The sequence below is a fragment of the Hemibagrus wyckioides genome, unplaced genomic scaffold, assembly GCF_019097595.1.
Source record: "Hemibagrus wyckioides isolate EC202008001 unplaced genomic scaffold, SWU_Hwy_1.0 Contig13, whole genome shotgun sequence".
Lineage (NCBI taxonomy): Eukaryota > Metazoa > Chordata > Actinopteri > Siluriformes > Bagridae > Hemibagrus > Hemibagrus wyckioides.
Genome location: NW_026690773.1, coordinates 268,722 through 282,565, shown reverse-complemented (window position 1 = coordinate 282,565; position 13,844 = coordinate 268,722). Strand labels below are relative to the sequence as shown.

Sequence of the window (13,844 nt, the reverse complement as noted above, 5' to 3'; positions counted from 1 at the left end):
ACAGGGGGCACTGGTCCGTTCGCGCTTTAAAAGCGTAACAGAGATGGACATTCCTTCCAAGTTCTTCTTTAGTCTTGAGAAAAAAAATGGACAGAAAAGGTCTATACATGCTTTGCGTACAGATTCAGGGGAGCTTGTAACTGATCCTACTGAAATTCGCAAGCAGACAGTCAGCTTTTACTCAAAGCTGTACATGAGTGAGCTTGCAGCTATGCAAGAGGTGGAGGAAGATTTTGTCAGGAATCTTCCTAAAATAACCGAGGAGTCAGCTAGGGAACTGGACTTTTTTGGGTTCAACTTGGAGTTCAAGGCCATGATCCAGGTGCTGTATAGCGGCATTGAGAGCGTACTGAAAGTTAACGGTGGTTTATCTGTGCCTTTTAAAGTGTATAGGGGTATTAGGCAGGATTGCTCTCTGTCTGGCATGTTATACGCTCTAGCCATAGAACATTTACTATGTCAGATAAGAAGCAAGATTTCTGGTCTGTCTATACCAAGGTCTAATACCCCATACTGTGTTTCTGCCTATGCTGATGATGTTGTTGTGATGGTGACTGAACAAAGAGACATTGATATTTTAACTGACATCATAATTAAGTTTAATGTGATATCTTCTGCAAAAGTAAACTGGAACAAAAGTGAAGCCATTTTAGTCGGGGATTGGAAAGGTGGGGAACCATGTCTCCCAGATAATTTAACCTGGAGAACAGGTGGTTTTAAATATTTGGGAGTGTACCTGGGAGACAGCAACTGTGTTAAGAAAAACTGGGAAGGCATAAGTGAAAAGCTAAAAGGACGTCTGAATAAATGGAAATGGCTCGTTCCAAAGATGTCATATAAGGGCAGAACCTTGGTTGTAAATAATCTAGTTGCTGCAATGTTATGGCACAGACTGGCCTGTATTGACCCCCCTCCAAAACTGCTAGCAGACCTGCAGGCCATGATGGTGGACTTCTTCTGGGACAAGCTGTAATGGTTACCACAAAGCATCCTATACCTACCCAAGGAAGAGAGCGGATAAGGACTTATCCACTTATCCAGCAGGACTGTGGCTTTTCGTCTTTGTCATGTACAGAAGCTCCTCACTGGCCCAGAGAACCTCTCATGGAGAGCAGCTGCGAATGGAATACTACACACAGTGGGAGGATGGGGTCTGGACAGGTCACTGTTTTTAATGGACACAAAGCAATTAAGCTTAACTGGATTACCTGCTTTTTATCAAGGTATTTTTAAAGTTTTTAACCAGTTCAGATTGCAGAAGGAGGACTGTTCGTCACTGTGCTGGCTTCTCGATGAACCTCTCATCCATGGCACTCGGCTGAATGTCACCAGCAGGATCTCTTCAGCCCTAACTAGAGCGTTGATCTCCACAAGGACTGTGACACTTGGTGCAACTGTCAGGGCCAGACTTTGCTCACAAAGACGATGTAGGAACAAAGCTAAGTAAAGTCTGTACATATGATTGCACAGGTTTTACAGAGGTGGAGGTCAGCACTCACAGCTGAGGAGCGCATGCAGCTCAGGTACTACTGCACAGGGGTGGTCAGCTCTGAGGTGGGTGAGCTCAATCCAGTTCTAACTATTATATCCAATCTGTCAGAGGTCTCAGGTCCCCTCCTCGGAGATGGGGAAAGAACAGCTATAGGCCTTAACACAGCCTTGGGTAAGAGCCTCTACAAACTGTGTGTCAAAGTTTACAATAAGAGATGGTTTGACGGGAGGGCAGACACGCCCTGGCACAGTGTCCATGGGCTGAATGATGATGTAAAGCCAGAGTGGCGAACGTTGTACAAACCACCGTTAACTAAAAGAACAGGTGACCTGCAGTGGAGAATACTGCATGGCATTGTCTCTGTTAATGTTTTATTTGTATTTTAAACCCAGAGGTCACACGAGTGTCCTTTTTGTTTACAGAGGGAGACAGTGTTTCATGCTTTTATGAACTGTTATAGACTTCGTCCACTTTTTAGTGTTTTAGCGAGTGTCTTTGAGTGTTTTAACACGGTTTTTACCCCACAGGTTTTTATCCTTGGTTTTAAATACACCAGAAAAGAAAGGTTCAAGTGTCAGCTGGTCAATTTTATCCTGGGCCAGGCGAAACTGGCCATCTACACCAGCAGAAAAAAAAAGTGACACAGAACACACAACATGATGCTAATGTAATTTTTTAATGTAACCCTTGTTTTGAGACTGGTCAAAACAAGGGTCTTTGTTGATTTCAACTTTTATAAAAATATGAATGACCTTGAAAAGTTCCAGCTGATGTGGTGTTATGGGGGAGCCGTGTGCACTGTTTTAAATGATGAACTGCTGTTTGCACCTGAGTTCAGATGAACTTTTTGTTTAACTTCCTGTGTATTTTAATAGTTTTTTAACTAGTTTTTTGATGTGCCATTTATTTATTTATTTGTTTGTTTGTTTGTTTGTTTGTTTGTTTATCTATCTATCTATCTATCTATCTATCTATCTATCTATCTATCTATCTATCTATCTATCTATCTATCTATCTATCTTTATAAATTGACTAATTTATTTATTTAATTATTAAATCTATTTATCTGTTTATTCATTCACTTTCCCTTGTGGATGTGTGATGTGCTGCTAAAGTGAACGAATAATTGATTTAATAAATGACCATCAAAAGTCAAAGTCTCTCTCTCTCTCTCTCTCTCTCTCTCTCTCTTAAACCATATTCTAATATTGATAATAACACATTCCATTCACCACAAATGCATAATCAGAGCTTCACTTTCACAGCTCTCATGATTATTTTCATAAGAAGAAGGATTTAAGCGTCAGAGACACTTCAGCAGGTGAAAGATGGTGTAGTGTGTGAACATCATCTGCGAGTGAGCATGTAGTGTACACACCCCTACAACACCAGTAAACTAATCACATGCAATTTAAGTCACATAGAATGAAAGGGTCAGTGACAACAGCCTAGGAAATATTATAAAGAAAATAAAAAGAATTATACATTGTTTTCGTTAAATATGTTTATGGCTTGATAAAGTTGAGGCATCAAAATACATAAAACTTAATAAGAGGATTGAGCCGAGCCTTGTCTTTAGTGCACTTGTTATCAGTGAATATGGAATTGTACCATGAGAGTAGAAATATTTCTTTATTAACAATGACACAACACCACACTACAAGAAAACACTTTAAGCAGAAGGATTTTAACAGTGTGATAGCACAGTGACACAGCAGGTAGTGTTGCTGCATCACAGCTTCAGGATCCCCAGTTTGATGATGTGTTCAGGTTACTGTCAGTTTGTGTGCAGTTTTGAATCACCTCCAAAAAAACATGACAATCACCACAAGAGAGAAAGATAGAATCCCCAAAAGGACATGGAACTTTCTCTAAAGCATTGGTAAAGCTGCTTTCAATATAACAAAACTGTGTGAAAGTTTTTGTACAGTGCAGCTGGATTTCCTGTCACTGTGGGCTCCAGAGCACAGTAGTATAGAGCAGAGTCTGATACAGCAGCAGAGGAGATGATCAGATCCACTTTCTTATTCATTTTATCTTGCTCTTTTTTAAGTTGTATGGACAATCGTGGATCCGGTGGTTGAGCCTCAGTGACCTGTTCAATGGCTTCAAGAATCAGCAGCAGAAACTCAGGTCTTGATCCAGGTTTTTGTCGATACCAGTGGAGACTGTTAACTGATCCAGTATATGTGCAGGACAGTGAGATGTTGCTGCCTTCCATTGAAAATACATTGGTTTGATCTGGTTTAATGTTATTGTCAGCAGCCTCTGCTATAAAAACATTACAACAATATTGTGATATTTTAATCATAAATGACACATTTCACATGGAAAATTGTGTCTTCTTAATTAGAAAAAATAATATTTTGTGTGCAGTGTATATGACTTACCAACATCAGCAAGAGTGAAAAACACCACGAAGAGGAACAACATTGTTTTCCTGAGTGTTTAGTTCCAACCTCTAGCTTTAGAAATGAATGTCAGTGTTACTATTTGATGTACATCTCCACCTCTAGCTCCACCTACTTGTATTCATGGATTTTCATGACAACTGTGCTGTTCTGCATACTGTTTATATATATCTGTAGAATTTTTTTTCATTATTAAAAACTGTGGTCCTAATAATCTATTCTCTCTCTCTCTCTCTCTCTCTCCACTCCTTTACATTGAAAGACTTGTCCTCTATGTGTTATATTCTAACAGTTTGCCAGCTTGTGTGATTTATAATAGCTAATACTATAATTTTCTGTTGTGTGAAATAGTGTGAGCAGTTAGGAATCTGAGTAATGTATGTGAACAGTGAAGAGTTACAGTTGTAATGAAAGACACAATAAACTGTCAGCGGTACACAACTACAGACTTTAAAGTTATTTTAGATCATAGAAACATATGCCTGTAAGTACGACCACATTCTGAATTCATTTTTGAATCATGGTTCATTTTCACTTTCTGGTTTTTACGTGTTATTCGGTCGTGACGCCAATGCTAATTTCTGTTAGCATGTCTATGGCGCTTCCCAATACATGTTATCATCAAGCTAACAGACAGCACGCTAATTATCTTCCACATTTTTGTAGCAATGTTGTTAGTTATATTCTGTCTTCTCAATTTTTCATAGTTGGATTTATAATAACTCAAATATGCTTCTGAGGTGAACAATCAACTTCATGTTCTTTTTTTGTGTGTTTTTATAGCTTTGTAGTGCCTTTATATTAGAGGCAATAAACTTTACAACTGCACAAAGAATTTTTGTCTCTCATTTGAAGAACAATGTATTTGTGTTAAACGCTCAGTAATCCATGTTTCCTTCAGCTGCAAATGTTTTCACAAATGAGTTTTAACAAAAAGTTGTTAAATTGAGTCTCTGTATACAGAGGATTCTGTATAATAGTGCTAAATGTTAGAATAGATTTTTGAGTGACCTCAAAATATGTTTTCCTACACCCATTATACATATTTTGGAGTTAGAGGTCAGAGCTGTGTCACAGGACTCTAACACCAAAAGACATGTGAACTTTACACTGTCATTTACTAAGCTAGCTAAAGTCAGTGGGCTAAAAGCTGCCACCACTGGCTATGAGAACTGCACTTAGTGCTGTGGAGACTGAGTGAACATGTGGCAGCACAGTGAGAGTCTGGAGTGGAGCAACCATTTCCATTTCAACCACAACTTGTGATTTAGTGAGATATTTTTGGTTGAATATCTTTCTGTCTGCTCAAAGAGTTTAGAGCAGAGAAGTCTTTTCTGTTCAACATGGCCTTGTGTTTTAATGAACTTGCTAGCTTGTGCTGTCAGCTCTTGTCTGATCACAAATAACATGTAACACCAACACTAACAGACAGAAGGAGCACACAGCTGCCTGAGAAAGCTGACTGGCTAATATCAGTGCTGGATCAAGTGCTATTTTATAAACTGCCAAATAATGAAGAGTGAAGTCTTACATTAAAATTAGCATCTTAACTTATTTAAATATGTATTGTTATTGAATTTTTGTTACCTTCTGATTATTATATCAGGAAAATAACAGCATGAACCTTAATAATTCTTTTTGATTAAAGATTAATATTTATTTTTAAAGGATTTGTTTATCTGATTATTCAACCAATAAATATTTCCAACATATGTAACAGGATCATTGTTGAAATTCAAAGCAAATGAACGTCAAAGTCTGAGAAATAAGAAAGAAACCTGTATTTGAATGAAACAGGTAAACATCTCCCCCTGCTGAGGAAAAACATGCAGCTTGACTTTTTGTACAGTGTGTTTGAGTTTTGTGTCACTGTGGGCTCCATGGTGCAGTAGTACAGTGCAGAGTCTGATACTGCAGCAGGAAAGATCTCCAGATCTACTCTCTTCTCATTTTTAAGAACTTTGGTGGATAGTCTTGGGTCGTGTTTAGATTTAGTGACACTATCTGTGTATTTAGAAGTCAGCAGCAGAAACTCTGGTTCTGATTGAGGTTTTTGTCGATACCAGTGGAAATATTCAGCTGAATCATCATATGTGCAGGTCAGTGTGATGTTGCTGCCTTCACTTGAAGATATGATGGTTTGGTCTGGTGTAATGCTGCTGTCAACAGCACCTGCTGTAAAACATTACAACAACATAAACATTTCTACTTTCATTGCTTAAGGGTGTTAATTTTTTTTTAAAAAGAATCATGTTTAGGTATCAGGTTCCTACAACATTCACCTAAAGTTTGTGTATAATATAAATGACTTACCAATGTTTTTACCAACTATGAAAATAAAGAAGAGTAACATGACTGTTGTGTCTCTCTTGCAGTAGGTATAAATGGCAGGATCTCCGTGAAACTTTCTAAACTGTATCTTACCACATCTAGCTCCACCCACTTTTACTTACTCATAGTCATGTCAGCTCTGTCACATGAATTTTCATAATAGAATTTATTGAATGTTGTTTACATCTTTTAAGGCTGATTTTTACTAAATATAGTGACAGTGACCCTATCACCATCACCTTGATCCTGGTCAGGTGTTTACTGAAGATTAATGAATGAATCCTTTGTGGACTTTAGTTATGCAATGATACACATATTAATGCAAATTGTAATTAGTCATATTAACATATTTGTGTCACAGCCTGGGAATTATGTTCTGTTGGCTAAATGTCCCATCTTCTAAATAGGTCAATAGGTCAGCTCTAAACCACATGAAGCCTCTCACCAAAATGCATATAAGATGCTCAGTCATTTGAATTGATGTGCTCCCTGTGCTAAAAAGAGAAAAGATATTTTTTAATAAGTAAATGAAATATGAAAACATCTTGGAACTAATATGAAGTGTTACATCCTGTGAGGTTGTGTTGTATATTCTGTCTTATATGTGTTTAGTCCTTCAGGTTGGTCCCCTCTGTACTCTAGCCCTCCTTACTGCTTCAGCTCCAGCAGTTAACACTTCTGCCAAGGCTGGGATGGAAGCCAGTAACCCCAACTTCAATGCTCACTTGGTGTGTTGTGCTTGTGTGTGTGTTGAGATTCAGTGTTGTGTTTTACTGTTCTGATTTTGACCTTTGCCTGCCTTGACTACAAGTTTGATCTGCTTCTTGTTAATCGTTGCTGCCTTGTGTATATAATCTTTCTTTGCACATGTAAATATTGAGACATTGTATGTATTCACTGGCACGAGGGCTTTTTTTTGTTTAGGTTTGTTTTGGTTTTGTCTGTACATATCACTACATCACAATATATCACCTTAACTCACTGCTGTGGCATCACATACATGTTCTGTTCTACCTCCTATATATATAACCCTGTGCTATTTCTCACACTTCATGTCCCAACTTGGTCATAAGAACTAATATTAAGATGAACATACCTAGTAGAAGCATTAACAGTAAAAGATTAAAGATCAGCATGATAGAGATGGTAATCTGCTGAAAGATAAAGCTGAAGGAGTTTACTGTCATAGCCTGTGGAGCTCCACACTTCCTGCAGCTGACCCTGTTGATCAGAATATGTCTCACCAGGGGGCAGAGTGATGCCAGGGTTTTTTAGATGTAACGTTTTAGTTGTAATTACTGCATCACACTGAGCGATTGACAAAATGTTATTTTATGATAGCTTAGAAAATATTTTTCTTCACTAGATTATACTACACCTCTTGATTTAGACACTTCTGAATGTTGTGAATTGTTGACGACAAATCTTAGTTTGTTTTTATACATGTAAATGAATATAATATATATATATAATTTAAATGAATCATGGGAAAAACTGGCCAGCAAAGTACAATGAATATAAAACAGTTCACACCAGCAACAAGTGACCCAGTGCCTCTTTATTATTTTCTCTTTCTTCAGCTGCATATGTTACCACAAATGTCTTTTGTGTCTGTGGTTAACTGATAAGTTGGTAAAGGAAGTATCTTTGATATTTAACGTTGAACTTCAAATGAATTATTTCATAGGTTTTTGTACAGTCTCTCAGTGACTCTGTATCACTGTGCTACTACTCTAAGAGCACAGTGATAGAGTGCAGAATCTGAGATCTGCAGATCTTTGATAGTAAGTTCAGTAGAGTCTGGGGATGTTTCTGCATTGAATCGAGAGCCAGAGGGGTTGTAATCATCATCATCTCTTGACCTCGCGCCTTTATACAGTAAAAACTGTGGTGCGCTGTTGGGATATTGTCTGTACCAGTAAAGCCAAATGTCATCACTGCTTGATTGATATGAACAGTTCAGAGTAACAGTGTCTGTTTCCTTCATGACAATATTGGCATCTTCATCTTTCGGCCAAATTTTATCTGCGAAACTGCCTGTTATACAGGAGAATATTGATAAAGATATGATACAGATATCAAAACATTCTAAAAATATTTTTGTGTAATACCCAACATACCCCAAAAATAATGTAAGACATTAAATTACATTAATTCTATAGAACATGAATTACAATAGTTAATTCCAATAGTAAATTGATGAATTGATGAAAATTACCTGTAACTAGAGTGAGAATCAGTGGTATGTATCTCACTATGTACAGTAAGTTGTATAGTTGATCCATTTCTGAACACAGCTCTGTGAGGATTCTGTATAATAGTGCTGTATGTGCTGAACTTTACACGTCTCTAGAAGGACACACCCAGGAAATGATGCTGTTGGAGCATAATTTTACACAGATCATCACTTCACAGTATCAGTGACAGTGAACTGAGTCACTAATACAACACAGAACTATTCCACTGTTGCTGATCAACTTTCTGTGTGAATTGGTTTGGATATTTTTGGATGTTTTATTTACCTTTTGCTCTCTTTTTGATCTTTTGTCTATTTCTACACCTTAGTTTATTAGTTATTCCTCTTTTTTTATTTTTTACCATGAATGGTCTTAGCTGAATGGAAATATTTTTCTGTACTCTAATATGTTAATTCCATAAAGATTCATGAAGCTCCACCCACAGCATCACATGACAGCGTCACCAATTTTGCTGACAGATTGTTGATTCTTACAGATAAATCCAGGATTTACTTACAGTAAATAAAGTAATTAAAGTTATTTAATTACACATTAAATTATTGGTGTCTGCATCTACATCTGGAAACAATATTCCATTTAACTCCAAACTAGTTTCTAAAGTAAGCAAACATAACATTTAAAACTAATCCATTTGACATAGTCATGTTGTTTGTATGTATTTTTCAGATTCCATCTAGAATAAACCAAATAAATCAAATGTATCATAAATATTCTAACTTTAATGGTACAAGAATGTCCAGAACAGAGCGTTTACTGGGTTTCTGATCCACAGTGTCCACTGGTTCCATGCAATAATAACCAGTTACACAACAAACTAGCTGTATGAGGAGTTGTTAGTGAAGTGCAGTTTGGGCTTTATTCTACAAACAATACAACATTAGTTAACCTCTAATATTGTGTCCATTAAAATATTACATTTGATGGTTAAATGATGGTTAATGTGAAAGGATGATGATGAAGTGAATGTAAAAGTGTAAATATCTCCATCTTGTGAGAAAAGCATGGCTCTTAAGTTGGTAAAAGGAAAAGAAGAGTAAAGCTCAGTGTAATCACTGCTTGACTCATATGAACATTTTAGAATAACAGAGTCTGTTCCTTTTCTGACAATGTTGGCATCTTCATCGGTCAGCCCAATTTAATCTGCTAAACTGCCCATTATAAAGAAGAATATAAATAAACTATTTAGTAGAATAACAAGTAAACTCTATGTCACAATTGTTTACTGTGAAAAGTAGCAACATCGTCTCAGAGAATGTGAGCAGGTTGTGTGGTGCGCTAGTTCTAGACCCACAATAAGATAAGTGACTGCGCCATCTTGTGTTCACTGAAGAGAAAAACCTTAACACACTAATAAATAGTTTTATAATTTAGCAATTTAAAATTTCTCTCTCTCTCTCTCTCTCTCTCTCTCTCTCTCTCTTTCACACACACACACACACACACACACCTTTTCATGAAAAAGTTAAGGGTCAGACACACTTCAGCAGGTAAAAGATAGTGTAGTGTGTGAACATTATCTGTGAGTGAGCATGTAGTGAACACACCCCTATTACACCAATAAACTTATCACATGCAATTACAATTTTGTAGAATGAAAGGTTCAGTGACAACAGCCTATGCAGGATTATAAAGTAAATAAAAGATTTAAACATTGCTTGGTGAAATATGTTTATGGCTTGTTAAAGTTTGGCTGTCAAAATACATAATACTTAAAATAAGTAATTGTTCTTTATAATAACAATGAGACAACACCACACTACAAGAACACACTTTAAGCAGAAGGATTTTAACAGTGTGATAGCACAGTGACACAGCAGGTAGTGTTGCTGCATCACAGCTTCAGGATCCCCAGTTTGATGATGTGTTCAGGTTACTGTCAGTTTGTGTGCAGTTTTGCATCACCTCCAAAAAACATGAGAGTAGTAAATTTACTAATAAATTCACTATGTGTAAATAAGTATGTGAAAGGGTTTGTGTATGGAGCTCTGCAAAGGACTGACATCCCATTCAGGGTGTTTCCTACCTCATGTGTGGGACAGACTCCGTATCAACCATGACCCTGATCAGTAGAGAGAAACAGAGAATCCCCCAAAAGGGCATGTAACTTTCTCTAAATCATTGGCAAAACTTCTTTATATATAACAAAACTGTGTGAAAGTTTTTGTACAGTGCAGCTGGATTTCCTGTCACTGTGGGCTGCAGAGCACAGTAGTATAGAGCAGAGTCTGATACAGCAGCAGAGGAGATGATCAGATCCACTTTCTTACTCGTTTTATCTGGTTTTATGGACAATCCTGGATGAGGTGGTTGAGCCTCATTGACATAACTACCACTTTCATCAGTTAGCAGCAGAAACTCAGGTCTTGATCCAGGTTTTTGTCGATACCAGTGGAGACTGTCAACTCGTCCAGTATATGTGCAGGACAGTGAGATGTTGCTGCCTTCCATTGAAAATACATTGGTTTGATCTGGTTTAATGTTATTGTCAGCAGCCTCTGCTATAAAAACATTACAACAATATTGTTATATTTTAATCATAAATGACACATTTCACATGGAAAATTGTGTCTTCTTAATTAGTAAAAATAATATTTTGTGTGCAGTGTATATGACTTACCAACATCAGCAAGAGTGAAAAACACCACGAAGAGGAACAACATTGTTTTCCTGAGTGTTTAGTTCAAACCTCTAGCTTTAGAAATGAATGTCAGTGTTACTATTTGATGTACATCTCCACCTCTAGCTCCACCTACTTGTATTTATGCATATTCATGATAACTGTTCTATACTCAATATTTTGACATTATGAGTTTGGATCTCTCTCTCTCTCTCTCTCTCTCTCTCTCTCTCTCTCTCCCTCTCTCTCTCTCATTAATAAAATAAGAATATTTTGTTGTGATGTCTTCATAACCCCCATATATTTCTCTTTTTGTGTTTTTTTTTTCCCACAAGGATGTTGAAAGCAGTCATAAAACTCAACTCTACTGAACTGGTCATAAAGAAAGTCCTACATCCTGTCCTATCAGGGGAGTAAACACAGAATATGACCTTAAATTTACTTAAATACTTGATTATTAATCACAAGATAATATTTGAAACCAAAATACTTTTATGAAATGATTCTATGACAAAACAGTAGAAAAAATCAGTGCACTAATGAATGAGTTCTAGTCAACCTTGAATGAGGAACCTGTCCTAAGCACATAGTAAACAAATACTGACAGCATGTCATTTTTAATAATGAAAACAATCAATCTATTCTATAAACATAAAATCATCACTAAATTACTATATATTGTGGTTGAAAAAAATAATATACACACATTAGGGCATTGTTTGTGTGCTTATTTGTTTGTTGCGATCATAAATAGGACAGTTTGGAGGGTATTTCACTGAGGTGATGAACGAACCAGCCTCTTTTCTGTCTTTGTCTATTTTACTTTGTCATGACCCATTTGATTGTAATATAATTGATAAAGCCATCAGCTTAATAAAGCCACTGTGAAAACGCATCATCAAAAACACTTTGCAGTTCACAGATTAGTATTGATTCACCCCTAATTATTAACAGTAGTACAGATTTATTATCAAATATAATTAGGATCATCTGTGACTTGGGACCTGAAACAAAAATCTCACTTAGAAGTTTACTAAAAAATCTTGCTTTCTTTTACAGGTTCCACAGATGCAGGGTCTCAGAGGGTAACAGACATATTCCCAAAACCCACAGCAATTAAGTGCTGAAGTATTCAATCAATGTCAAAAGCACACTGGGAAATCAAACTAGTGGACATTCTTATTATTCAAGACTCAAGACCAAAGTAAACCTGCACAGAAACATATGTTAAACACGTCAGATCTCAAGCACAATAAACACAGAAATAACTGTTCATCAAAGAATTAGCATTTATTATTCCTGTAATAGTATATCATTTTGTGGTATTTCTAACATGTGAACTTTACACTGTCATGTACTAAGCTAGCTAAAGTCAGTGGGCTAAAAGCTGCCACCACTGGCTATGAGAACTGCACTTAGTGCTGTGGAGACTGAGTGAACATGTGGCAGCACAGTGAGAGTCTGGAGTGGAGCAACCATTTCCATTTCAACCACAACTTGTGATTTCAAGTGCTATTTTATAATCTGCCAAATAATGAAGAGTGAAGTATTTAGTTCAGTGTTAAATGAAAAATCAGCATCCTAAATTATTTAAATACATATTGTTATTGAACTTTGTGTTACATTTTTATTACATCAGGGGAATAACAAATGTATTTTTTTGATTAAAGATTAACATTTATTTTTAAAGGATTTCTTCTCTGATTGTTCAACCAATAAGCATTACCAACATATGTAAGAGGATCATTGTTGAAATTCAAAGCAAATCAACATCAGAGTGTGAGAATTAAGAAAGAAATCTTAAATGAAACAGGTATACATCTCCCCCTGCTGAGAAAAACATGCAGCTTGACTTTTTGTACAGTGTGTTTGAGTTTTGTGTCACTGTGGGCTCCATGGTGCAGTAGTACAGTGCAGAGTCTGATACTGCAGCAGGAAAGATCTCCAGATCTACTTTCTTGTTCGTTTTATGAACTTTGGTGGATAGTCGTGGGTCATGTTCAGCTTTAGTGACACTATCTGAGGATTTAGGAATTAGCAGCAGAAACTCTGGTTCTGATTGAGGTTTTTGTCGATACCAGTGGAGAGATAAAGCTGAATCATCATATGTGCAGGTCAGTGTGATGTTGCTGCCTTCACTTGAAGATATGATGGTTTGTTCTGGTGTAATGCTGCTGTCAACAGCACCTGCTGTAAAACATTACAACAACATAAACATTTCTACTTTCATTGTGTAAGTTAATTAATCATGTTTAGGTATCAGCTCATTCCCAGCGTTCATCTAAAGTTTGTGTATAATATAAATTACTTACCGATGTTTTTAACAACTATGAAAATAAAGAAGAGTAACATGACTGTTGTGTCTCTCTTGCAGTAGGTATAAATGGCAGGATCTCTGTGAAACTTTCTAAACTGTATCTTACCACATCTAGCTCCACCCACTTGTACTTAGTAATAATATTTTGTCAGTTCTGGCATTATATGTGCTAAATCCATTGTTTAAACAACAAGCAGTGAATGTTCATAATATATTTTATTGCTTGTTTAAGTCTGTTAAGGCTAAATTTTGATAGATTTAGTGATAATATTAAGCAGTTCACTAGAATGAGAACCTCTTTATTAATTGTTTCCATATTGTTTCTGTAGTATAGTAACTGCATTCAATCATATATTCAGATTAATTTTATATATTCTGTAATGCTACATGCTACACAGTGTCGTTAATGCCATAGTTA

General features: G+C 36.5%; 1 gene segment (V, D, J or C); it reads right to left on the bottom strand.

Annotated features, from left to right (window-relative positions):
- Window positions 1-1,218: 1,218 nt before the first annotated feature.
- LOC131349808 (T cell receptor alpha variable 20-like) overlaps window positions 1,219-13,844 on the bottom strand; it is a 50,230-nt gene continuing 37,604 nt past the window's right edge. Inside the window, 1 exon segment of the V gene segment in view lies at window positions 1,219-1,394. Coding sequence covers window positions 1,219-1,394 — 176 coding nt within the window.